General features: G+C 42.3%; 4 protein-coding genes and 2 non-coding genes across 6 annotated transcripts in view; 2 read left to right on the top strand and 4 right to left on the bottom strand.

Annotated features, from left to right (window-relative positions):
• Positions 1 to 1,667: 1,667 nt before the first annotated feature.
• The window catches only part of LOC139755903 (leucine-rich repeat-containing protein 45-like), a 92,083-nt gene continuing 70,058 nt past the window's right edge, over positions 1,668 to 23,692 (top strand). Inside the window, exon 1 of the mRNA XM_071674631.1 lies at positions 1,668 to 2,033. The gene's annotated coding sequence lies outside the window, so the exon portion shown is untranslated. The remainder of the gene's footprint in view (positions 2,034 to 23,692) is intronic.
• TRNAP-AGG (transfer RNA proline (anticodon AGG)) lies at positions 3,545 to 3,616 on the bottom strand. Its single transcript has one exon. It is a non-coding gene; the product is annotated as a tRNA-Pro (tRNA).
• LOC139755780 (uncharacterized) lies at positions 3,764 to 5,815 on the bottom strand. The gene is made up of 3 exons (XM_071674401.1): positions 5,736 to 5,815; positions 5,322 to 5,580; positions 3,764 to 4,856 (listed from the first exon to the last, which is right to left on the bottom strand). The coding sequence occupies exons 2-3, from the start codon at positions 5,573 to 5,575 to the stop codon at positions 4,751 to 4,753; spliced, it is 360 nt and encodes a 119-aa protein (XP_071530502.1). The 5' UTR covers positions 5,576 to 5,580; positions 5,736 to 5,815; the 3' UTR covers positions 3,764 to 4,750.
• Positions 8,878 to 8,949, top strand: TRNAP-AGG (transfer RNA proline (anticodon AGG)). The gene has a single exon. It is a non-coding gene; the product is annotated as a tRNA-Pro (tRNA).
• Positions 11,565 to 13,046, bottom strand: LOC139755779 (uncharacterized). The gene is made up of 3 exons (XM_071674400.1): positions 12,910 to 13,046; positions 12,492 to 12,750; positions 11,565 to 11,960 (listed from the first exon to the last, which is right to left on the bottom strand). Exons 2-3 carry the CDS (start codon positions 12,743 to 12,745, stop codon positions 11,858 to 11,860), a joined length of 357 nt encoding a protein of 118 aa, XP_071530501.1. The 5' UTR covers positions 12,746 to 12,750; positions 12,910 to 13,046; the 3' UTR covers positions 11,565 to 11,857.
• Positions 18,269 to 19,917, bottom strand: LOC139755777 (uncharacterized). Its single transcript, XM_071674399.1, has 3 exons — positions 19,818 to 19,917; positions 19,116 to 19,434; positions 18,269 to 18,846 (listed from the first exon to the last, which is right to left on the bottom strand). Exons 2-3 carry the CDS (start codon positions 19,424 to 19,426, stop codon positions 18,732 to 18,734), a joined length of 426 nt encoding a protein of 141 aa, XP_071530500.1. The 5' UTR covers positions 19,427 to 19,434; positions 19,818 to 19,917; the 3' UTR covers positions 18,269 to 18,731.

The raw sequence follows: 23,692 nt of genomic DNA, 5'->3' as shown, positions 1-23,692 counted from the left end.
TACTGGGACGCTGCAGGCATGATGCACTGGTGGTGAGGGTCACCGTTGGCGGAACAGTGAAAGTGAAAGTCTGTTGACAAATGACGTCACATTGCTAGTGGTGAGGTTCCCACAACACAGCTCCAGTAAGTGCTCTTAGTGATGAGTCTGAACCTTTCATTACGATGGGAGGATAAGACCAGGGTAAAGATAATTGATGAACATGAGATGGTAAACCTGAAACTGTAAGTTAGGTGTCGAGTGCATGAATGTATGACGTAGGTTTTACTGATGTGTAGGTTCGACTAGGCTGTTTACTGGTTACGTACTTTTGGCTTCTCGTTCTTATTACGTAGCCCAGTGTGGGTGTAGATATATATATTTGTTGGTTAAGGAAGTAGAGCTAAGCAGAGAATATTTCATTCTGTACATTGACAGGTGATCGGGGCTTATCTTAAACTTCTGAGGCTTCAAGATAAGCATGTTCCATATTAGTGTTATTGTCAAACGTTACCCTTCGGTATTTCGATGTAAAAGTAATTTCAATTTGGGGCGAAGTGAATGGCTTTATTTTGTACCTTCCGGAGATTCAGCAGGCTGGAATTACAGACGAGGTGTATGGGTATTGTGAAGAAACTCGATATAGAAAGGATTAAAGAGCCTTTAACTTTTACCTTTGCTCTTCGTGACAAAAATTTATACGGGACAGTTATGATTGTTTTTCTTGGTATATTTCTTTTCTTAATAAGATGAACTCCCGGTCGTTGTAACGGTAGAGTGTGGCATAAGAACTCACACCTCTTCTGGTGCAATATTAGCCTAATTTCTACCTCTAGGAAGTTACGAGGTGAGGTTTGATTACCTTTTTTTGATTCGTCTTTCTTGAAATTGTTAAATCTACATATCTCTAACTACACTATGTGGATGTGTATGGAAAATGTGTTGTTAGATACTAGTACTTGAGAGGAGGCGTCGTATGTGTGACATATGTCTATACTACGTTCCCTTCCGACACGGTAGCGTTACCATAACTATGTATATCTAGTATCTATAACTGGGTGGGTTGGAGGAGGCGACGAAAGGGTTGCACAGGGTAAAGCGCAGTTGATATATGATAGATAGTTATAGTGCACAGATATATGGAGTAGGTTGCTTACTGGATATGTGTCTTTTCGTACCCTCTATATTCCTATAGCAGAATTATGGCATTTTTTCTTGTATAAATCTGTCTTCTACTAAGGAACCATTTCACTATCCGAACATCTCCAGGTTTAGGCCTAAGGTTTTCGAAGAATATTTCTTTTCTTTCTTTCAAACTATTCGCCATTTCCCGCATTAGCGAGGTAGCGTTAAGAACAGAGGACTGGGCCTTTGAGGGAATACCCTCACCTGGCCCAATTCTCTGTTCCTTCTTTTGGAAAAAAAAAAAAAAAAAAAAAAGACTATATTGACTGAATATGCCTCAGCAAGCTGTGTTACTTGAAATACAGTTACTACCATATCTAGATGAGCTTATTGAATCTATCCTTCAAATCACAAAAGTTATCAAGGTGTCTGACATAGAGTTTCTGTCAATAATGCCCTACTGGAACTACCGAATGGATGGTAAGACTGCTGGTTATGTCGCGTTGCAACATGGACGCGACCATCATCAGCCCTGCACGTCAACTTGTCACTTGTCAGCCAGTTCTTCAGTGTTCCACAGACCTTGCAAGTGGCAGGAAGCAAAGTATAGTACAATTGGTGCGTGATAACAGTCGAGCGCAGGCGGATAAAAAGACATTACTAACTTTAATGTAAAGCTGTTAGTTAAGATTTCTATAAGCGTAACGCGGCAGTGTACGGCCGTTAATACAAGTGCAAAAAAAAAAAGGATGTGATTTTGTGGCCACATCACGAGAAGGTTATCGTGAAAGTGACTCGATCAAAGAAAGCAGATGACTTGTATAATCGTTTATGAAAGACTCAAATAGACGCTACGGAAAAATATACCACGAAGGAAAATTTAGTGAATCATTTGTGCTTTTCAAACTCGCTCCTCGGCTTCGACAATGGTAAGGAATGATTATGATTTTTATTTCTTTGTAGTATAACAAGAATGGATGAGTTTTTCACTTGGATCAATAATATTCTAGATGTGATATGAACAAGGCGTGGGAAGCGGTGAGGAAAGAAGGAAGGGAAGATGTTAGCTTCGATTGGCTTTCTGTGCCTTCACTCGTTTTTAGTGAGGCCTGAATTTTGTTATATATATATATATATATATATATATATATATATATATATATATATATATATATATGTGTGTGTGTGTGTGTGTAAAGATTCGCTCAACCTGAGGCTTCCACAGACCTTTGTCAGTGACTGCCCGTTGCTGACTTGCCATTATTGGCATAGGTCGAGTGTGTGTGTTTTCGGGAGGCCATTACAGGCATGGGACAGTTATATGATGTTATCGCATTGTTATACCGTCACAAGTCGGTCTGTGTGACGGTGTGTAGCTGGTTATTTTAGGTACATATATATATATATATATATATATATATATATATATATATATATATATATATATATGTGTGTGTGTGTTATTCCATGTGTGGCGAGGTGGCGATGGGAATAAATAAAGGCAGACAGTATGAATTATGTACATGTGTATATATGTATATGTCTGTGTGTGTATATATATGTGTATATTGAGATGTATAGGTATGTATATTTGCGTGTGTGGACGTGTATATATATATATATATATATATATGTGTATGTGGGTGGGTTGGGCCATTCTTTCCTCTGTTTCCTTGCGCTACCTCGCTAACGCAGGAGACAGCGACATATCAAAATAAATATAAATAAATGAAATATATATATATATATATGTGTGTGTGTGTGTGTGTGTGTGTGTGTGTGTGTGTGTGTTGTGTAATATTTTGACATACATTGACATACACTAATTTAGTACTTTATAACTAAATGAAATAATGATTTGTTTACATTATGTAAAATCTCTATCAAGATTAAAGAAAGGGATAAATGACGGTTAACTCTTCTCAGTAGTAGGATCGTGACTGCTAAATATAAATGTTTTAAGGTATTCAGTTCTTCTGATCTTGCCTTGACGTGTCACTTGACGCCATGGGTCTAAGATGACCAAGATCCAAGCTGCTCGGTTGGATTCTGTAAGAACAAGGTGATGTTTCTTAGCCATCATGCACGGCTCATGTTATCTCTGTACATGGAAAATATTTTTTCTTTTCTTCAGAGGCAAAAGTGTGGAAAAAATTGTATATTGATACACATGTAGGCCTAATTTTCTATTCATGTGGGTATAGGTAGCAGTAATAGAGCTCTTTTTGCATGTTGTGAGTAACGAGTGAAAGGTGATAAGGTTTTTCTAATAGTACAACAGGTCAGGAGTTGCAATGTGTTGCCTTCATATCGGTTAGACCGCAGTCAACAAATGATTTATTTCATAAATGAATCTGTCGAATCTTTACATTAATTGGTTATTTGGAACTAGCCTTGCTCTCCTGCATCCAGTTTTCTTGCAGTATTCTAAAATGGTGATGGGCCTGACCGGGATTTGAACCCGGGACCTCTCGCACCCTAAGCGAGAATCATACCCCTAGACCATCAGGCCGTTAGGACAAAGAAATGGTTTACTTGAACAAGTTTTTATAGTAGTTTAAAGACGTACCGATGGCAATCCTCTTCTTCCCTAAGTTTCAACAGAAAACGTGGTATTTAGGGGGTATCTAAAGTCATTTAACAGTTGTTTGGTGTTTAATGAATAAGGTTAAATCTTACATTGCTTCCATAACTTTTACCAAATATATATATACACACACCTGTTGAGGGCTATGACTATAAACTGAATTGGTGTTCACAAAAAAGAAGTCATTCATCATTACTGAGAGTGAGTGGAGGTTGTATATAGCTGGCAATGATGAAGGGGTTCAGGTAACTTTGAATGCGCGTCAGATGAATGACGGCAGAGTTTATTAATCCGCAAAGTTCAGGGAAGAGGGGAAGACACAAGATACTAAAACTTAACAACAGGTACAGGGTTCATATCCCGGTCAGGCCCAGCTGTTATTTAGGATTTACGTTGGTATTTAGACAACAGGAAGCCCAAATGACCGAATCCTTTGACCAGTTGCGAACATTGTTTGTTGAGACAGGAACCGAATTCTATCATCTTCATTACATACAATATCCTTTTTAATGTATCACTAGACATTCTTATAACGTGTGATCCAGTAGTATTTCCACAACAATGGTGCAACTTTCCTTCCACGTAATATTGTAATGATACACTTACTCATGCGAATGACAACTATCATTATTTTCAATACGTCACTCATCTTTACGAACGTGATAAGAGTGAACGGGTATTTTGAGAATCGTTACCCTTAAATGTAACCTATTTTCTTTTCATTAATAACTCAGGAAAACATAGATAAAAACAATTGATTCTGACTAAACTATTTCTTTTAAATAACAATATACAGCAACAGTGTAACAAAATGGCATAAATAAAGTCTTATGAACAACAGTAAAAAAGTGATGCCCGAATGAATGAATATCAGAACGACAGCTTGTGATGCAGTTTGACGCATTGCACGGAGCGCTTCCTCCACCTCCCTCACCACTGCCTCCGCTGAAGCTGTCGTCAGTAGTTTCATGTATGCTAAATGGTAACGTCGTGTGGCAACCTTCGAAGCTCTTGTCTCTCGCCTCCGTTAAGGGAAGCCAGCGCCTTAAGTGTGTGGACTTAAGGGGTACGATTCCTCACGGTGTGTGAGGCTTCAGATTCCTCCCACTTCATCACCGCCTCCGCCAGGGCGTCAAGAACACCAGTCAGTGGTTCCAGCGATCGGCTGTTGGGGGAAAGAATTGGATTATAACGACAGAAGTTGAAGTGATTAGGTTAGAATTACCTCGTGATTAAGACGATTGATAGAGATGTTCACAGTAATGGACGAATCATAAAGAGTCAAATGAGACACTGAAGATACCTTTAACACATACAAGCAGACTGTCTTCGCTAGAGGCTGAAGTTGATTAAGAATTAGGGGTTCTTATTTCAGCTTTGACTCGCGGAATAATGTTGGTGTTTCCCTAAATTAGGATATGGAAATTCGGTGATAATTATTCCTAAGGAAGGAAAATCTTTCCAGGAGTATTTTTCACGTTCCATTTCGATATAGTGATTCTGATCCCTTTCATATAGTGTAACTGAAACACGTTACACTTTCGATCCCTTGTTCGAGAAAATATAAGCATCAGCCTAGTGAAACGAAGTGATAACCGAGCCTCAAAAGTGAAGAGCATTATGCACCCACCTTCCACGGACTGCATCGTTGAGTCCCAGTTGATCGCTGATGCCCCAGGCGTGCACTGCGGAGGACAACAGACTCCTGCCGAAGGGAGCGTAAGACTTCGTCAGCAGATCCAAGAGGAAGATTACGGCCACCACCACCAGCGACAGGACACCGATCGTCTGAATGTCCAAGGTGCTGACCAAGTACCTGAGGTCGACATTCCTGAGACTTTCCTGGAGTTGGTACATAATAGGGGCGAGGGCGCTAGCTGCCATGCTGCCTGTAACGAGAGTTTTGAATGAGTTGTGGAGTTAGTGAAGAAATCAACACTTTCATCAATAAGTGTTTGTGAAGTTATCCTTAACGTGTACGCACCAAGCGTTGCTCATATGTAGATGTTTTATTTTATGTCATGACTTGGTATTGTCCATTTACCTTTTTGGTTTGATATTCTACGTGTGTATCTGGGAGCAAGCGTGAAGTCTCACGGTGAGTGTTGATGGCTAACTGATACACAGACTGGCCAGTCAAGATCTTTTATAGCACCACGATGATGAAAGGTTTCCGGGCATCCCCAGTGTGGGTGCTGGACCGGATGTTGTGTGAGGTCTTCACTGTGTTGTTTTCACTTACGCGTCGAAATATAAACCATATAAAATGTTGCACCTGTACGGTGATTTTTAGATACTAGTTACCTGATTATTGCTGCACTTACTCAAATGAACAAAGTCTCATATATGTATGTGTAATATGAGAGAAGGAAACATCTGCCGCCTGTCACGAGCGGAGAGACTCCTTTCTTTGGGGAGTAAAAGCCTAGCATCGCAGATCCTGGTCAGCTGCGACTGGTGACGTCAAAGGTGTGTGTGGTGAGGAACTGAGAGAAATAGTTCTCTGAAATATGAAAGCTAAGGAATTCCAAACGTGGGATTTAAGGATATGACAATTTCACTTTTTCAAGTGCTACCATACTGTATCATCTGATTGGTTACATTTTCATTTTCCTCTTTAGGACTATGATAGTGAGCGTCTTGTATTTATGTAAAGATTCTCAAAGACTGAGCCTTGCCACAGGCTCTTGTCAATAGCAAACCGTGCTCAAGGTGCCATTACTGGCACATTTCAGATGTGTGTGCTCAGGGTCCCGTTACTGGCACAGGTCGGGTGTGTGCGCAGGGTCCCATTTATGGCACAGGTCAGGGGTGTGTACGCAGGTTCCCATTACTGGCACAGGTCGGGTATGTGTGCTCGGGGTGCCATTACTGGCACAGATCGGCCTTTGTGTAGCTGTAGCGTTGTGGTCTCTTCTGTAGAAGTGTGTCTGTTGTGTAAGACGTATGTATATCAGTATTTTTCCCGCCATCCTCAACAGCGATGAAATTCAAATCACATGTGAAATAACCCAGTTTAGCTCTGTCTTCTTCCTTGCTCATCAAATTACTCCCATACAGCATGAATGGATGAATGTGGAAATGAAGCTAACAGGATCTGATTGGAGCTCCTTGCGGTACACGCTGAGGCGACAGCGGGACGCTCCGGGTGTGGTGGCAGATGAGTGAAAGTGAAAGTTTGTTGACGAATACGTCACTGCACGGGTGAGGCTCGGTCCTCGAAGTTCCGTTTTCTGTACAATGATGGGGAGACTTGTCTTCATCGTCTTCAGCATGAGCGTACGACCCTGAAGAACTTCTTTATGATCCCCGGGTCATACTTATGATACATGTCTCTTAGTATAAAGGAAACATAACGATGCTTATGAGTCCTATGGGGTCAAACATTGTCTCAAATCACGAATAAAGAGAAAGATTTTAGGTGAGTTTTTTTTTTGGAAGTGTGTTTACCACATGAGCCATAGCCTGAGAGCCGCGTTACTGAGTGCCCTGTGTCCTGCTCCAGGAGTTTCTTTTGTCTGTTAGGAACCTCCTCGAAGTCGACCTCAGGAGAGAGTGTTGACCATAGGAACCGGGTCAACAACGTCGACTTAGGCCACTGGTCAAATACATCGAACTCAGGTCCTGAGTCAGGAACCTGGACCATCATACGATGGTCCTCCTGACGATGATTAGTGGTGGTAGGAGTGGTTCCTCTCTAGGACCTGTATAAGCAAGTCGTCAGCCTCCTCCAGCAGGAGTCTGGTGGCGCCCTCCGCTGTCCCCGCCTGGCAAGATCAACACTTCCTGAAACTACTTCAGGTTGTTCTTGACATGTAAACATTACGAAATTTCGTACATCATCAAAAGCCACCAAATGCTTTCGAATGGAGATCTAAAATGATAACATGTGCTTGGCATTCTTAAATGAGCCAGAGTAAATACTTAGCCATTTATCGAGTTCTGTAGTCTTTATAATTTTCATTAATGAATTTCAATCTCTGTCCGCCTCTTGCATTTTTTTTTTTTGCCTGTGAGAATGATGAGTACGTTGATATGATACGACCGTAAACGTTTTCATAACTACATATTTGCAGGGTATCATTTCTTTACTAGCTCAGCAACGGGTGTGTGTGTGTGTGTGTGTGTGTAAAGATTAGTTGGGTTCAAGCCAGGTACGTAAGAGCACCTTATCAGTGACAGCCAGTTATCTGTTTGCCATTTACTGGCATACGTCTGGTGTGTCTGACTGTAAAGTTTTGAGGTTCTTTTGGATGGACATATCTCTTGGGTAAGATACTGGGTGAATATCTTTATCAGTTGATCCACGGAGAGTTAAATGAATATATTTCTTTATAGGAAAGTAGGATAGACTAGTACTATCACATAGGTCTGGCGAGTCAAACACTTCTCGGGTAAAATTACCTGCTGGCGTCACGCATATGCATACAATCAAGTGTAAGATATAACAAAATATTGTATCAAAACCTCTGAAATGTAAACCATTTCTTTTTTCCATTTCATACATTGGAATGTCACCTCAATGTCTGTCGGTATTAGTAAACCTCCGATTGGGAATAAACCTCCAACTAGAAGTAAACCACCGATTGACTGCACTAAGAACAAGTCACCTTTCGCGAGGATGCGTCTTCATCGTCACGAGAGAGAGAGAGAGAGAGAGAGAGAGAGAGAGAGAGAGAGAGAGAGAGAGAGAGAGAGAGAGAGAGAGAGAGAGAGAGAGAGAGAGAGAGAATACTTAGACCCGTGTGTGACCGTGGGTGTCATGGATTATTCAAGCTGAAAGCGAGTGTTGTTGTGTAAGACGTGCAGTTTGAAAGGCTGGACTCGCAGTACCCGATCATGTCTCTGATAGGATCTGGGTTGAGTACAAATGTACGTGCATAGGGTCGATGAACGTCGTTGCAATGACAAGATTACCATTCATCGTGGATACATTGAATTCTTAAGTCGTTATCTTACACATTTTGCGTTAGAATTTTCCTGTATTTAAAGTACAAAACGATATATACACACCTTTTTCATAGTCAAACGAAAGATTTACTAGAATACTTTTGACACCCATAATATCTCATCCGTTTTCTCTGGTAACAGAGAACGCGAGGACCACACCTTGAGGTGAATACTATAAGCGGAACAACTCGGATGCTCTAGAAAGTTGCTCTAGCAAGGTGGTAGTGTCTCCAACCGGCCTGATGGTCTAGGGGTATGATTCTCGCTTAGGGTGCGAGAGGTCCCGGGTTCAAATCCCGGTCAGGCCCAGACTTTATTTTTGCGAGTTTCTTGATGCCAAAAATATGGGTGTGAAGAAGAGCCTTGTACTCTTTCAACGCTCGTTGTGGACAACTTGTTGGCAGTGACCATGATGCTAATTTTGTCTCATATGCAGGAGCAACTAGCCAAGCAGGTACCGGGCTTGCTTTGAGTACAAGATTGAGAAGGTAGTGATGGCAAGTAAGGTGATAGAGATGAGACAAAGAGGGTGAAGGAGACACACAAGAAGACTCAGTGACTCTAATGTTTTGGAATTCAAAGCCAACTGTTATGGTCACGATTGTCCTACACACGGTGGTGAATTGGGTATTTGAACCCTAAGCCACTTTCCAGGAGACCTGACTGACCTACTGACGGTGGTGAATTGGGTATTTGAACCCTAAGCCACTTTCCAGGAGACCTGACTGACCTACTGACGGTGGTGAATTGGGTATTTGAACCCTAAACCACTGACGATTCTCAAAGCGAACACATTGAGACTCAGACAAACTCTCGGACAAGGACGTGCACTCAAACGCCGACCCATCTCTCGTTGCCCCCAAAACACACGGAAGAAACTATATAACACGTCATAGTCGTTCATGTGTTTAAGGTGATGAAGATCATCTTGACCAGATCTTCCTCACTAACGTTATTCAAATCGATTAAGGATGAAAGGAGCCGATCTCGAACCTCTGTAGATTCGCTAAGTAAAAGACAAAATATAGAGAAATAAATGAATAAATATATGAATAGATGAATTGATTAACTGATGAAAAATAAAGCTGGCCCGTCAAATAAGTCTTTGATCAACACAGTCATTATAATTCACTGGATCAGTAAAGGTTTTATGAATAAACAAGGACAATAGTCATTATTGCTATCAGGGTACAGACCATCCGTTATCTTATCTACTCGAGACCGATCTAAATGATACAGTTGAAGACGGTGTAGTTCTAGATATCTATCACCCATATAGAAGAGAGTAAGATCATGATATAGCTATCTTTATCCGCCAAGTCTTACCCTAGACTTGAGTGACTTTATACTCTACTATACAAGCCATCGCCTGTTGAGCCAGATTTGATAATTCTTAACTAGTTATTCATTCAGTTCATAATTCCCAGTTCTAGTGCACTTCATTCTAATGAACTTAGTTCAATTTGTAGTCAGTTGGTTCATAAGAAATTAATTCTTACAAGCAAACACTGATCATCATCAACAGTGGTGAAATATACCAGCAGGCAGTGCAGAGCAGGGGTTCTCAACCCTGGAGAAGTGAAACCGTCGAAACACGTTCGTTGTAATGTACAGATATACACTCCATAACATTCAAGATGTAGTGTGTGCGTCATGTGTGCTGGCTCACGCCATGCACGTTCAGTTCCTATAAGGACTATATCAGAATCAAATTTGGGTTTTACATCGACAGGGCAAAGATTAGTGTGTAGTCTGATAACATAGGTTTTGATCATTCTAGGTTGTATTGATATCACTCATGTTGTATTGATACTACTCAGGTTGTACTGATCTGTTTTCTAAACACAGTGATTCCAGTTTCTTTGGTGAACATAGCTTTCTGCTCTTGCCGGATACTTTATCATTAAGTGTTTCATTTTGGGATGGAGTCGAAGATATACGAGTTATGTTCAGTCGAACTGATTGTTTCAAACAGTTTAACGAAAAATGTTATTTAGGAACAGAGTGAAGTGACCACCCTGGAACGTTTTTATTCTTCTAATCGGTTTGACATTTTCTATTGGCCTGATTACAGGTATTGGGGTAGGATTCTTGCTTTGCCTGCGAGAAGTCCCGGGTTCGGGTCCTGGTACTGTACTGTTTCGGAACGTTGCAAGTTAAACGAAAGTAAAACTGATTCATTGAATAGCAGAAAAATGTGGCCATACGTGTTTATTATCGTGTATACGGTCGTGCTCAAGGGCCATATTACCATGCTCAAGGGCCGTGTTGTCGTGCTCAAGGACCATATTCTTGCGCTCGAGGACCATACTGTCGTGCTCAGGGACCACACAGCCATGCTCATGGGTTATATTGTCGTGCTCAAGGACCGTACTGTGATGCCCAAGGACCGTACTGTGATGCTCAAGGACCATACTGTCAGACTCGCTGGTCATATCGTAGTGCTCAAGGACCATCCTGTCGTGCTCGAGGACCACATGATCCTGCTCAATGGTTATATTGTCGTGCTCAAGGACCATACTGTGATGCTCAAGGACCATACTGTGTTGCTCAAGGACCATAGTATTACTCACTGGTCATATCGTAGTGCTCAAGGACCATCCTGTCGTGCTCGAGGACCACATGATCCTGCTCAATTCTTATATTGTCGTGCTCAAGGACCGTGCTGCCATACTCAAGGACCATACTGTGATGATCGAGGACCATACTATCACTTGTATGTTCGCAATTTAAGTGCACTGAAGCCAGCAGGAAGATCTGACCCAGTCTCGCATCCTCCTTGATTACATAATCGTCATGGTTTGCTTCGTCAATAAACCTTCATTTTGCATTCGACACGTCTGCCAAAAAAAAGAAAACCTTCACGGACGCTGCCTTCGAGTGAAAGTAAAACAGAGCTCAGGAAATATGAGGTTGTAACTAATTCCGATGATTTTCACTTTATTTAATAAGTTAATAACATTATGAAAAAAAACTTTATAAACGACTGTATGAAAAACAACGATCTCATGAATAAAGACAACTGTAGGGGCTCCGTCAGGACATGCTCAAGGCCGCAACTCTCGATGTTTGTACTTCAACTCGTCCAGCTTCTTCAGCGCCTTCGTCAGAGCTGGTCGTCAGTAACTTCGCGGATTAAGACCACTGACGGTGCCTTTCTTTGGTTCCTTCATCTCCTTAGCTTCCTTCGGGATGTTGAAGTCAAGACGTGAGGCATCAAAGGGCACGATTCTTCACGGTGTTGGCTTCTGATTCCTCCCACTTCTTCACCGCCTCCGCCAGGGAGTCTAGCACGTTCATCAGGGGCTCCAGCGATCGGCTGTAGAGGGAAATAACGAATTAGAATCGAAGTCATGATGTGTGATCGCTTAGACTCCGTGAAAAGTCATGTCAGTCTATCCTAGTTACCACAAGTTAGCAGGTGGGCAATATGCAAATGGTTAGATTAAGCATATTTGAATTCATAGGCAGAAATGGAATGTTAATTAAGACTAGGATTCTCATGTCTGATCAAGTTGGCTGAAAGTCTAAATGCTTCACTTATAGACTCGTTACATGAAACCTTGTTGATGTTTCAATTAACTCGAACATCGGATGGAAAGCAGAGAGACGATAGCCTTGTGAGGGGGTGGGGAATATTTTTCAGAAATGTCTTGGACTTTGTGGGAACAGCTTTTTAATCCATATTCAACAACTTGGACAACTGTGTTTGAACTCTCTCGTTTATATTCGATGAACACTCAAACGAACTAATGAGGAAACTAAATAAGGAGAGAGAGAGAGAGAGAGAGAGAGAGAGAGAGAGAGAGAGAGAGAGAGAGAGAGAGAGAGAGGAATATTGAAAGCCTACCTTCCACGACCAACATCATTGAGTCCCAGCTGGTCTCTGTTGTCCCAAGCGTTGGCGGCGGAGTACAACAGACTCCTGCCGTAGGGAGCGTAAGACTTCGTCAGCAGATTAAAGAGGAAGAGGACGCCCACCACCACCAGCGCCAGGACGCCCACCGTCTTGAAGTCCAAGTTGGCGATCCAGTGCTTGAGGTCGAAACTGCTGAGACTTTCCTGAAGTTGGTACATGGCTGGAGCGAGGGCGTTGGTGGGCATCTTGCCTGCAATAAAAAGAAATTTGCATCACAGTTTGTAAGCCAATGAGTGACAGGTGTCACATCGTGGCTGTGATAGACGACAGATGTGATGTATTGGTGAAGTAGCACAAAGGAAGGAAAAACTCTTGAGTAATTCTGCATGACTTCGTATGGTATAGTTACCTTGTTACAGGTGTGTACGAGGTGAGGAGTAAGCTCGAGGTAACACAGTGGAAGCTGGAGGGTAACTGACTCCTGGAGTGTGGCGTCATGCTTTTTATAACCGCGACGAAAATGAAAGGTGGCCTCGAGGGAGATGGGTTGGGGAGTGACTTGGGGTGAGTGGAGGGAAGTCCGACAGCGAATGTGGAGTGGATGTTATGGGATGACATGTAATGTTTGGTTGTCATTTATTGTGTATATGTTAATCTAAAACAGGATTAGTTCTCTAGTCATCAAAGCAAATCCTCACTCTTCAAGGATGGTTCGGTAAGAATGTTAAAGTGTGATCTGGAAATATTGCAACCAACAGGAGATTGAAATGAAACGAGAGGCAATTGTTGATGAAGTTGCCAATACGAGACGACACAAATAGTTAATCAAGTGTACATAAGTTGGCAACAACATTAATGGACACCAACATAAGTGGGTAACAACATAAGTGGGTACCAGCATGAGTGGGTACCGGCATAAATGGGTACCAGTGTAAGTGGATACCGACATGAATTTGTACCAGCACAAGTGGGTACCAGTGTAAGTAGGTCCCAACGTAAGTGGACTCCAACGTAGGTGGACTCCAGCATAAGTGGGTATCAGCATGAGTAGTTACCAACATAAGCGGACTACAAAAGTGGACACCAACATAAGTGGACACCATCATAAGTAGACACCAGCAAAAGTGGATACCATTTTAAGTGAACACCAGAATAAGTGAGTACCAACATTAAGCGTCTCGGCTGTGACAGGCCTAACCAACCGACAGCTCATACCTGGACTCGAGATGCCCCTAGGGAAGTCCATGTCCGGGTACATGGCCTTCACTGACAGGCCTGAGGAACCTACCAGGTTTTCCATGTCTTAGGACATGACCCTCACTGGCAAGTCTGATAAGAGTCTACCAGGAGCTGGTACTTCATCTGTCTGGTTGTTGAGGGAGAAGAAATTTGATAGATATGTTTGAAAAATAGAAGTTGAGATTACGTGAGGGCAAGAAAATACATTTTTATGGAGAATTTCATGATAGATCAGGCAGAGGGAATTTTGCTGTAGTCTGAAGAATGATTCTTGTGCTTTGAAACTAAGTACAACAGAAACGATTCATCATTACGCATAAGAGTACGAAAAGAAAAGACTCGATCAGTATTCTAATTGAATAACTTATTCTAAAATCTTAGTGGGATGTAAGGGAACAAGAAACTAACATTTCCACTCATGTTTATTTTCATATTGTGTGTACACTGGTGTACATCATATTCATGCTGCATGCACTCTTATATAAACCATGTTTGGGTTCATGTACATTCGTGTGTTTTGGCTGTATTCGCAGTTCAAAACACCATCTTTATCGTCTGCAGGCATCCAAGTATGCTAGATGTAAGTATATGCATTATATAAACAGCGTTCAGTACTGCATGTCATCAAATTTCTGTTTCGCAATACGTAAAGGATATGATAGAAATCCATAAAATACTTCCGCTAGGTCTCACAATCTTTACTTTCTATTTCTGGTAATGTCTGGTGGAAGAATAACTGGCCAGAAATTTCCTCTGCACGTCCTGGTCAGCCAACGTCGCCTCATTCATGGGGAAAGTAAAAGTTCGAGTCACCGGAGGTCCGGGAGAATTGCGTCGTGTGGTATTATCAGCGTCAGTGCTCATTACCGTAACTTGGTGGGCGTCGGGCTGACAATAGAGGCACCCGGTTGATCCTTGGAGGGTTTATCAACCTCTTATTTTTCTTCACTTTTTTTCTAAAACCTTCTCCTGATCCCCGTACTCCCAAGAATTCTCCCAAATTCTTCATTTTCTGAAACCTTTCTCCCTTTAATCAACAGCCAAGAGAGATATTCCATGTTTGTTGTATCGTAAGTCGTCTGGGAATGATCGATTGAGGAGGGACGGAGAGGAACGTAGGAGTGAGGTGGTATATGAGGGTAAACTGTATCTTTTGCGCTCCGCAGATGCAGGGTCATTTCACTTCGTCTGCAGACTGAAACTTACGCATTAGGAGGTTATTGATTCCAAGCGTCGTTGGATGTAAATCACAAAGAATACGCATATAGTAATTAGTTTTGTAGCACTCATTATGTCGCGTATATCTGAGTGATCGTTTAAGCTACTGGATTAAAGTATATCGACTTCATTCTCCACCTCTCTTGTTTATGATATCCAAATCCGTTTCCTTGAACAATGCGGCGGACCGAGAGCAATATAGTCTGCCAACTGGAACACTGGCATTCTTGGATCCGATGTGCTGGTGTGATCTCGTCAACCAAACTTGCTCCAGCGTATATCACTTTTTCGCTTGGCACGATACTACGAATCATCAATATGAGATTAACGTCAACCATCCTTTCCTCCCATGCGATGATCTCTTTACCTTACGAACTTACTTTTTTCATCTTGACGACAAACTACGTATCATTTTTCCATATTTCTTTATTTTCCAGTATGTACGTTTATGGTTGGAGGTTACCGCTGTAGCGTCATGTTAGATTTCTCTACCGTATCAGAGGTTACTACACTATAACATAACTAGGACAAACATTATGAGGAAATAGAGTAAATGACTTCATTTTAGTTAGAGAGAAAAAAAAATTTAGGTATCATACGCAGGTTAGGATGCAATAGTCGTTTAAGGCGGGCTTAATCTCTGGTTTAAGACTGTCGGTTCCACACAACGTATTTGACTAGGCTTCAAACTACTACATCTTCGCGGAGCAATCTGTCGCCGTCGGGGGAAGGGTAGATCGTAAGAACGTTCCCCACACTAGAAATATCTTGGAGGTGTTGGTCTAAGAAAAAAAACCCTGACTGAAGTCTTGTATTATATCACGGGCAGACAGCACTCAACAAGGGGTCGTTCGGTCATGTCTGACTCATACCTTTCACTGCGGGGGTTCGCGACCAGCGTCGGCACCTCTCTCTCTCTCTCTCTCTCTCTCTCTCTCTCTCTCTCTCTCTCTCTCTCTCTCTCTCTCTCTCTCTCTCTCTCTCTCAGCGTGACCTTGGCCGATGAAAGTAACGTGAGCCGGAACTAGGGGCGGGGCCTGAAGGTGGGCCACTGACACGTTAGCCCATCTTAACAGGATATGCCCTGCCTCCCGAACGAGATGGGAGACTTTGTATTATTGAGTCGATGACACTTGAAATGTTTCGACAGTTTATCAAACGTTTTCCCTCGGGCGGGGAAAGTTTTTTTTTTTTTTTTTCAGGCATTGTAGGAAGTGAAGGGACCCGTGCGCCCTCTGAGCTAATTATACTCAACATCGTAATGAATGTCTTTTTCTTATTGCATACACATTTCTTTATTATACATCTCGTCACACACACACACACACACACACACACACACACACACACACACGTGTAATACCCCCTCCCCGTACATTATGAAAAGGTAATTACAGATGCACAAAAACTCATAAACAATATATGTACAACCTACCAGATTATGCCTGTTTGTGGTTCCACATGTGAGTACAAAGTCACCTTTGACGAAGTTGTATGATTGTTAGCTGACGGAAAGGAATCCAGTCTCATCGGGGGACTTTTTACTTCAAAAGAGTCCATAGCTTTCCCTGCTTCTGATCGGAACGCAGCTTCGAAATTACAGACGTTCCATGAATAGTCCTTGGGCTTTGCAGGACACAACCATTCGCGTAGGTCAGAAGGGTTGGAAAGTGACGAAAGAACATTATTTCGGGAGAGAAGAAAAGAGAGTAAGCGATAGAAGAGAACCCTTAGGAACACCTCTGTTGTTAGGATACGAGAGGGAAGTCTATTCATCAACGTCTACAACAATGGTGTGGCTCGAGGAAGTTATGCATTAGAGAACAGAGAGAAACCAATGGAAGGAAGCTCAAAAAACAAAAGAGTAATGCCACACCCATTTGTCGAGGGTCACGAACAAAAGATAACGAAAATCCTTGAGAGGTGGAGGATCCAGGTGAGTCACAGAAGGAGAACACCAGTAAATGTTACACAGTGGCATTCATAGTGTCTGATTTAGTAAAGGTAGAGAAGAGTTTCTAAGATTGGAGACATCAGAAGGCAGAGCAATGAGGTTATAGTTAGGAGGGTTAGAACAGCCTCCCATCTTAGGGATGGGATGGAGGAACTTGTACATCTAAGAGGTAAAAGAAAAGTCGAAATAGGTGAGAGAGGATTCGAGTTAAAGATTTTTTTTTCCCCCATGTACCTTACATGATACTTTCATAGTTCTGTAATGACAAGATTTCATTACCTCATCTCTCTGAGCGAGGACGTATCTCTCATGAATAGTAATTCGTATCATTTCCCATACACTCAAGTTTCTAGTATCGTCAGCCATACTTGCTTGCTTCTACCCCTGAAGAACGTAGAGTTAACTCTGGCAACGTCAGTATTATGATCATGCTATCTAATCATTGACTTCACTTGCGCCACCTTATCATCGACTCTTCAAATTTTTTTTTCGGTTTATAGAGGAAAAACTTGTTTAAAATTGCAAAAAAAAAGAAAAATGATGTAGAAAGTTAGTTGTGTCGAAAAGGAGATGATGATAATGAGATTTTCTCATTGATAAATGAAAGTGTTCAGCATGACTATGAGACGCAACACTGGATGAGGGTGAGCCAGCGTTCTCAGTCCTCGTTCAATACAATCGAATTACTTACTGTCCATCTTTGGGTTACATTGTAGACTACCAGGATGGTGTGAGCTCAGTGTTTACCCTGCAGGTTCTCATGACCACTCTCCACCAGCTGTTGGACTTTATTTTTTTCTTTTGATAAAGAAAAAAGTACCTATATTTTTTTTTCTCTAATTTGCTCATTTTTCGATGTTTCCAACAACTTCTGTCACCCAGGATAAGCTGGAAATACTTGCTAATGACGCAATTAAAGTAATCAATTATCCCTGTGTCAATGTATACAAGCATGACTTCTTAAGCATAATGACCCGAGCCTTCAGTCCGACGAACTGGCTAGGGTCAAAGGTCACTCTATCACACCCACTGGATCATATCGTTCGTACTGTACGGGTATACGACAGTAGGAACTGCTTATGGAACTATGTGTAGAGCGGTAATTAACTATAAGGAATGTAATTAGTTTCCCACCTCTTGAATCTTAATTATCACAGAATGAAGGTGAAGTGTCAGGTATACTGAATCATTAACGTAATCGATTTAATATAATCAAGAATTATCAGTGTAATCGATGAAATATAATTAAGATGTAAGGATGAAAAGACGATACGTGATGAATTAAAGTGAATGGCACAATGTTACCTCCGGGTTTTGTTATCATGCCATTTCAATATACTTCAAGGTTATGAGATAATTGTATATTTTGAGATTAGACTTTATTGTCAGTAAAGAAACATACACAACCAAACAATAATAAATACAGTTAGCACAGATTTGCTTAGGGGGATATACATGGCGTTTCTTTGGCCTGCAAAGTTCGCCAAAGATTGTAGCGTTAGTGGAGCCACCTTGCTCAGAGTAGAGGTCTAGGATCGTGGGCACGATATTCAAACTAATGAAGAAGACAACACCCTTGAGTACGACGATTTAACCACTGAGTACGATGGCAACCCTTGCGTACGACGGCTTAACCACCGAGTACGATGGCAGCCCTTGCGTACGATAATTTCAGCCATCGTACTCGAGAGATAAACTACGACGAGCTATAAGTCACGTAGAAGGAGAGGAGCTGGACTGGAACTTGTTGTTGCGCTACGTTAAGACCCCTGGCGCCTTCGCTACTTGACGGGGATGAGACCATGCTGGCCAAGTGGCTACTAGAGATCCTTACTCTCCCTAGTCCGGTCGACATCATTGCTCTCGTATTCCTCGTACTTGAGGACAGCGTCGGCCAGGGAGTCCAGAATCTGCGTCATGGAATCCAGACCACGACTGAGAGGGGGAAAAGAAGAGGATATTATAACTAACTGACCCACCCTTTTTAAGGTTTAAGCTACTGTAGATTACTTAACTCCCACATATGTAGTGTTACATATTTGTCTTTTGTTTTTTTTGCTTCAGGTTTATATATCAGAAGAATTTCTTGACCCTGGTGCTATGAGGAGTACGCTTGATACATGTTATATACCCAAGAACCGAAGTTCCGTTCGTGTGTGTCAAGTGTTGTAAGATTGGACTACCATAGTGTTGTCTTTACTCACCCTCCGCGGACGTAAGGGTTAACTCCCAGCTCGTCTCTCTGGTCCCAGATCTTGGCAGCTGTGGTGACCAGACTCCTGCCGTAGGAGGTGTAGGTGGAGGTGTCTCCGTAGTAGGATGAGTACCCGTAGTTGAGGAAGTCGAAGAGGAAGATTCCCACTACCACCAGGAGGGTCAGGAGACCCACCGTCTGGAGGTCGAAGGACTTGACCAGACTCTTGAGGTCGAAGCCCAAGGTGCGAAGACTCTGGTCGACCTGGTACATGAGGGAGCTTGCGACAGGCGCTGCGGTGACTGCCACGGTGGAGGGCATGGCTGCTTCTGTGGGATGAAGTGTTTCATTGTTAGGAAAAAGACAAGAAAGATTATTTTTCTTCACGAAATGAAACTGTAGTTTGTGAGCCTACGAAGAACAGTTAGCTAACAGAAAAAAAAGAAAGAGCGAGCTCACTAATCAGATAAACTGCTATAAAGTCAACTCATTACATCAATTACTACAAAGCTGACTAATTAGATCAATTGCTTTAAAGCTAACTAATTTCCGGATAACTGATATAGTTAGCTGTCCGTCTCCCAGATGATGACAACAAGGTAGGGTTACCGACAGGCTGCCTACCGTTTTCTAATTGTTACAGCATTGCGGAGGTGTTCTCTAAATGTTCACTTGGTATGATAGCACCCATCACGAGGAGAACATCACTAACCTCGGTCCGTTGGAGGAGGGAGAGAGAGAGAGATGTTGAGAGGGTAATGTGGGTGAGCGGCGGGCGGTGAGCCTGTTGGTTGGTTGAGCGGTGACTGGTGCCTGACCCAAGCTCAGGCCGCCTTATATACCCGCTGCCAAAGATGAAAGGGACCCCCTCAGGAAGTCCCCATCCGGGTCTTTGAACTGAATCACTCCTGAAGGACGTGTGTAAGCAAGACTCCTCAAGCATGTTCTTAAAGTCATCTTATTGTTCGCAAGAGTTGGTTGTCTGTATTTACATGATGCAGCGCTTTGGAGGATTATGAAGAAGTTCCGACTCCTTCAGTCGAACAACTTTGGGAAGAGGCCATCGGAACAGTTTCATATTTGGCTGGAATACAAGATCTTCACAAACCAAACCTAAGACATGGCACAGAAGATAAACCATTCCTTCTCTCGTATAGGACCTTGAATCACACAACCAGCGAACTATTAACGAATGGAAAGATTCAGTTTTGAGTGATTCTTGAATCCAATTTCAGAAGGTTGTGGAGGTCTTGAAAGAATTCATTAAGTTCAAATACAATTTTATATTTTCTAGGTTTTGAAGACGTACACTGCATGTATTGAATGATGCTACTTCTTCATTGCCTTTCTGTTCATACTACTATTAAGTACTTCGTTGTTCCCGTCACCAGAGTTAATCATTTATGATAATTTCAGCTGCAGCTACTTCATTATATGCTGTGATTGCTCCATTTTCTTCGGTATTTTTCATATCAATAACTCTTCTGATATCCTTTTTAAGAGCCATTTAGGAGAGCATGCTCAAGATTTTTGGACTGGTGGTTGATTGGCCTGATCCCCCCCCCCCCAAAAAAAAAAAAAACTAAATACATCTTAGAATATTTTGACCTTGCTGAAATCACGACCGATTCTTATAGGTCCATAGGATTAGAACCATTTGATGTAGTACAATGAAAGATGTAGAGAGATAGCCTGGGTTCTGAGGTGTATTTTTCAAGCCAGTAGAAACGGGGTAGAAGTGAGTTACCACACAATTCATAATATGGATTGACTTCTAATATCTAGTGTGACATTAAGAATGTTTCTTTGCGAGCATGAAATGAGCATTGCCTGACTGGGAAACATTTTTGACTGACTCAAACAACAAGATTTAAGATTATATGAGATATTATGCTTGGGTGCGGACCACGACAGTGTGGGACGATAGCCTGGCCTTCGACTTGATAATGATCAGGTCAGAAAACAGGCCATCACACCCAAGTATTTCACCGTCGTGCTTAAGGATCGCTACTCTCGTGCATAATTGGATTATACCGTTGTGCTCAAGGGTCGTACTGCCTTGCTCAAGGGTTGTACTGCCGTGTTCAAGGGTCGTACCGCCGTGCTCAAGGATCGTAATCTCGTGTTCAAGGGTCGTACCGCCGTGCTCAAGGGTCGTGCTGCCGTGCTCAAGGATCGTTCTCTCGTGCACAAATGGATCGTACCGTCGTGCTCAAGGACCGTATTCTCGTGCACAAGGGTCGTACCATACTGCGCAAAGGTCGTACTGTCGTAGCCAAGGATTGTTCCTTCGTGCAGCAGGGTGGGACCTCAGTGCACAAGGGTCGTCCCGTCATTCTCAGGGGATATACAACCATCATTAACATCTCACACATCACACACCTCGGTAGCACCTACACCACGTGACGTCTACTGGTGACTTGGCTCATCCCCACCACCGTCTTTACCTCATCAGGCCATGAGCGGGTCACGACTCGCCTCACCAACCATGAATGGACTACCGGAAGTTCAAGACTGGATTGTGAACTCATCACTTGGCGTCAAGGGAAAATGAAAGGCTTCATCAGCAGGTCAGCCAGTAGGAATACTCATCATCATTAGTGTGAATAGAATAATCTATCTATTCACCAAGCATGGGTAAAGGATCGTCAGGTTCATCAGTACATGCACAAGGCTGTACATTAGTCATTGGCAAGTCACCAGGCATTACTGGATGGCCATCGACCCGCCAAACACGAACGAGTGACACGGATCACCACCAAGCTTCACCATACACACACGAGTGGTATGAATGAGTTACTACCGTCAGCTCACCAGGCACGAGTGACTCACCAGCGAGGGAGGGACGGAAGGCAGGTGCCACCAGACTATTGCGTCACAGGGGAAAGTAAACACAGGTCATAAGAGGCTCCCAGCACGCCCAGGAGGGAGACCGTTATAATAGTTATATACACTCACGCGGCTCAGATGCCAACAGCAGACAGACTAGCATAGGTGGATAAAGTTCATTAGAGAAACAAAAAATTTTCCAGACATACAAGTATGACTTTAGCTTCAGCGGAAGCTTAGAGATTCAATATATCTTTATAGAAGTGGATATCTGATTCGTATGTGTGTGTGTGGGGTGGCTGACGAGATTCCAAAGCTGTGAACATTTCCGAGTCACATGTGCAGTTTCCTATGTCTGAGTGAGGCCAGTCATGTGATAGCCTCTCCAAATCAGCCTGTGGACACGGAGGCAAGAGTGTCTACACTTACGAAAGGCTGTTCAAATTTTGTTTTGCTATCATGCCATCATGACGCAACCCTCTCCTTGAGGAAGAAACACCCTCAAGACTAAAAAGAAATAAAGATATCACTCTCGTCCAGATCCTGGGACAACAGAGAGGGGAATATAGGTCATAGGAAAAAAGAGTGAGGATAAATGATCTATAAAATCATAAGGAATATAAAAGAATAATCCTGTAGATTATAAGAATATGTTCGTGTACACAGTTTTTGTATTCGGCACGTATTGATATATGATACGAATTCTGACTCGTAGGTCATAAGAATATGTTCGTATACAAATTGTACTTCTGATGTACGATATGGATTTTGACTTCACGGTCATTACATCCAGTAATATAATACATTAAACCTGGAGGCATGTAACACATCAGGTAATCAGGCTGAAGGGAGATGGTATGTCCCAGATAACATAAGGGTATTTGACAATAGGAGAAAGCAGGACCCAGGGAGGAAATTCTTTTTACCTGACACCCCCTGATGCCTCCGCCTACACAATCTACCCTCCCCAAGTCCACTTCGCATCTAACGTTGACATGGACGTCCCTCCTCTCGATATGTATAGAATGACACTTTTTTTTAGATATCTGAAAAAAAAAAAACTAAGGAGAAATCTCGATCGAGAAACTGTTCATTGTGGGACTTTCTGACTTCAGTCGTTATGTAAGTCTGAGGTTTCTGTCATCTCCCGGCCGTAGACAGAGACTTGAGTAAATCACATATCAAGCAGTGATAAGATGCCAATAAGATGGCCTTTCAAATCTTATAGAATCATAAAACTCTCTAAACAAAAGATTTAATCCTCAGTTTCATGAGTAAAATTTGTCCTTGACTCAGACAACAGAGTATGTAAAATCAGACTAGAAAATTAAAAGATATATTTGCGAAGGTGTCCTTAGACTTTTTATTTTCTACTGTAGTCGAGGTGTCAAAAAAGCGTAAGCATTTCGGTATAAGGAGTGAGGAGCCATGACCTGCTTTCATCAGACAGTATCTAGGTAACTTTTCAAAAGAACCAACGCCTTTTCCTCGGGTCGCGAATCGCTTACAAGAATATTTTCTCTCATATTTTTCTCCATTCACTTGGAGTCGCGTGAGATCTGTTGTTGGCAGCGTATACACTGGAAGGATAGATAACTGAATACTCTATGGTGGTTAGTGAGAGTACCTGAGAAAGCCAGATAACAAAAGACATCAGGAGGATAAAACAGGTAACAGAAGATCTGATGGTCTTTAACGATGTTCTCCGCTGGAGATCGGTATTGGTATTCCAAAATCTTAACCTCTATAGATGGAGAC

The sequence above is a fragment of the Panulirus ornatus genome, chromosome 20 (assembly GCF_036320965.1).
Source record: "Panulirus ornatus isolate Po-2019 chromosome 20, ASM3632096v1, whole genome shotgun sequence".
Lineage (NCBI taxonomy): Eukaryota > Metazoa > Arthropoda > Malacostraca > Decapoda > Palinuridae > Panulirus > Panulirus ornatus.
The sequence above is the reverse complement of the archived record's forward strand: the minus strand, read 5'-3'. Positions and strand labels throughout refer to the sequence as shown.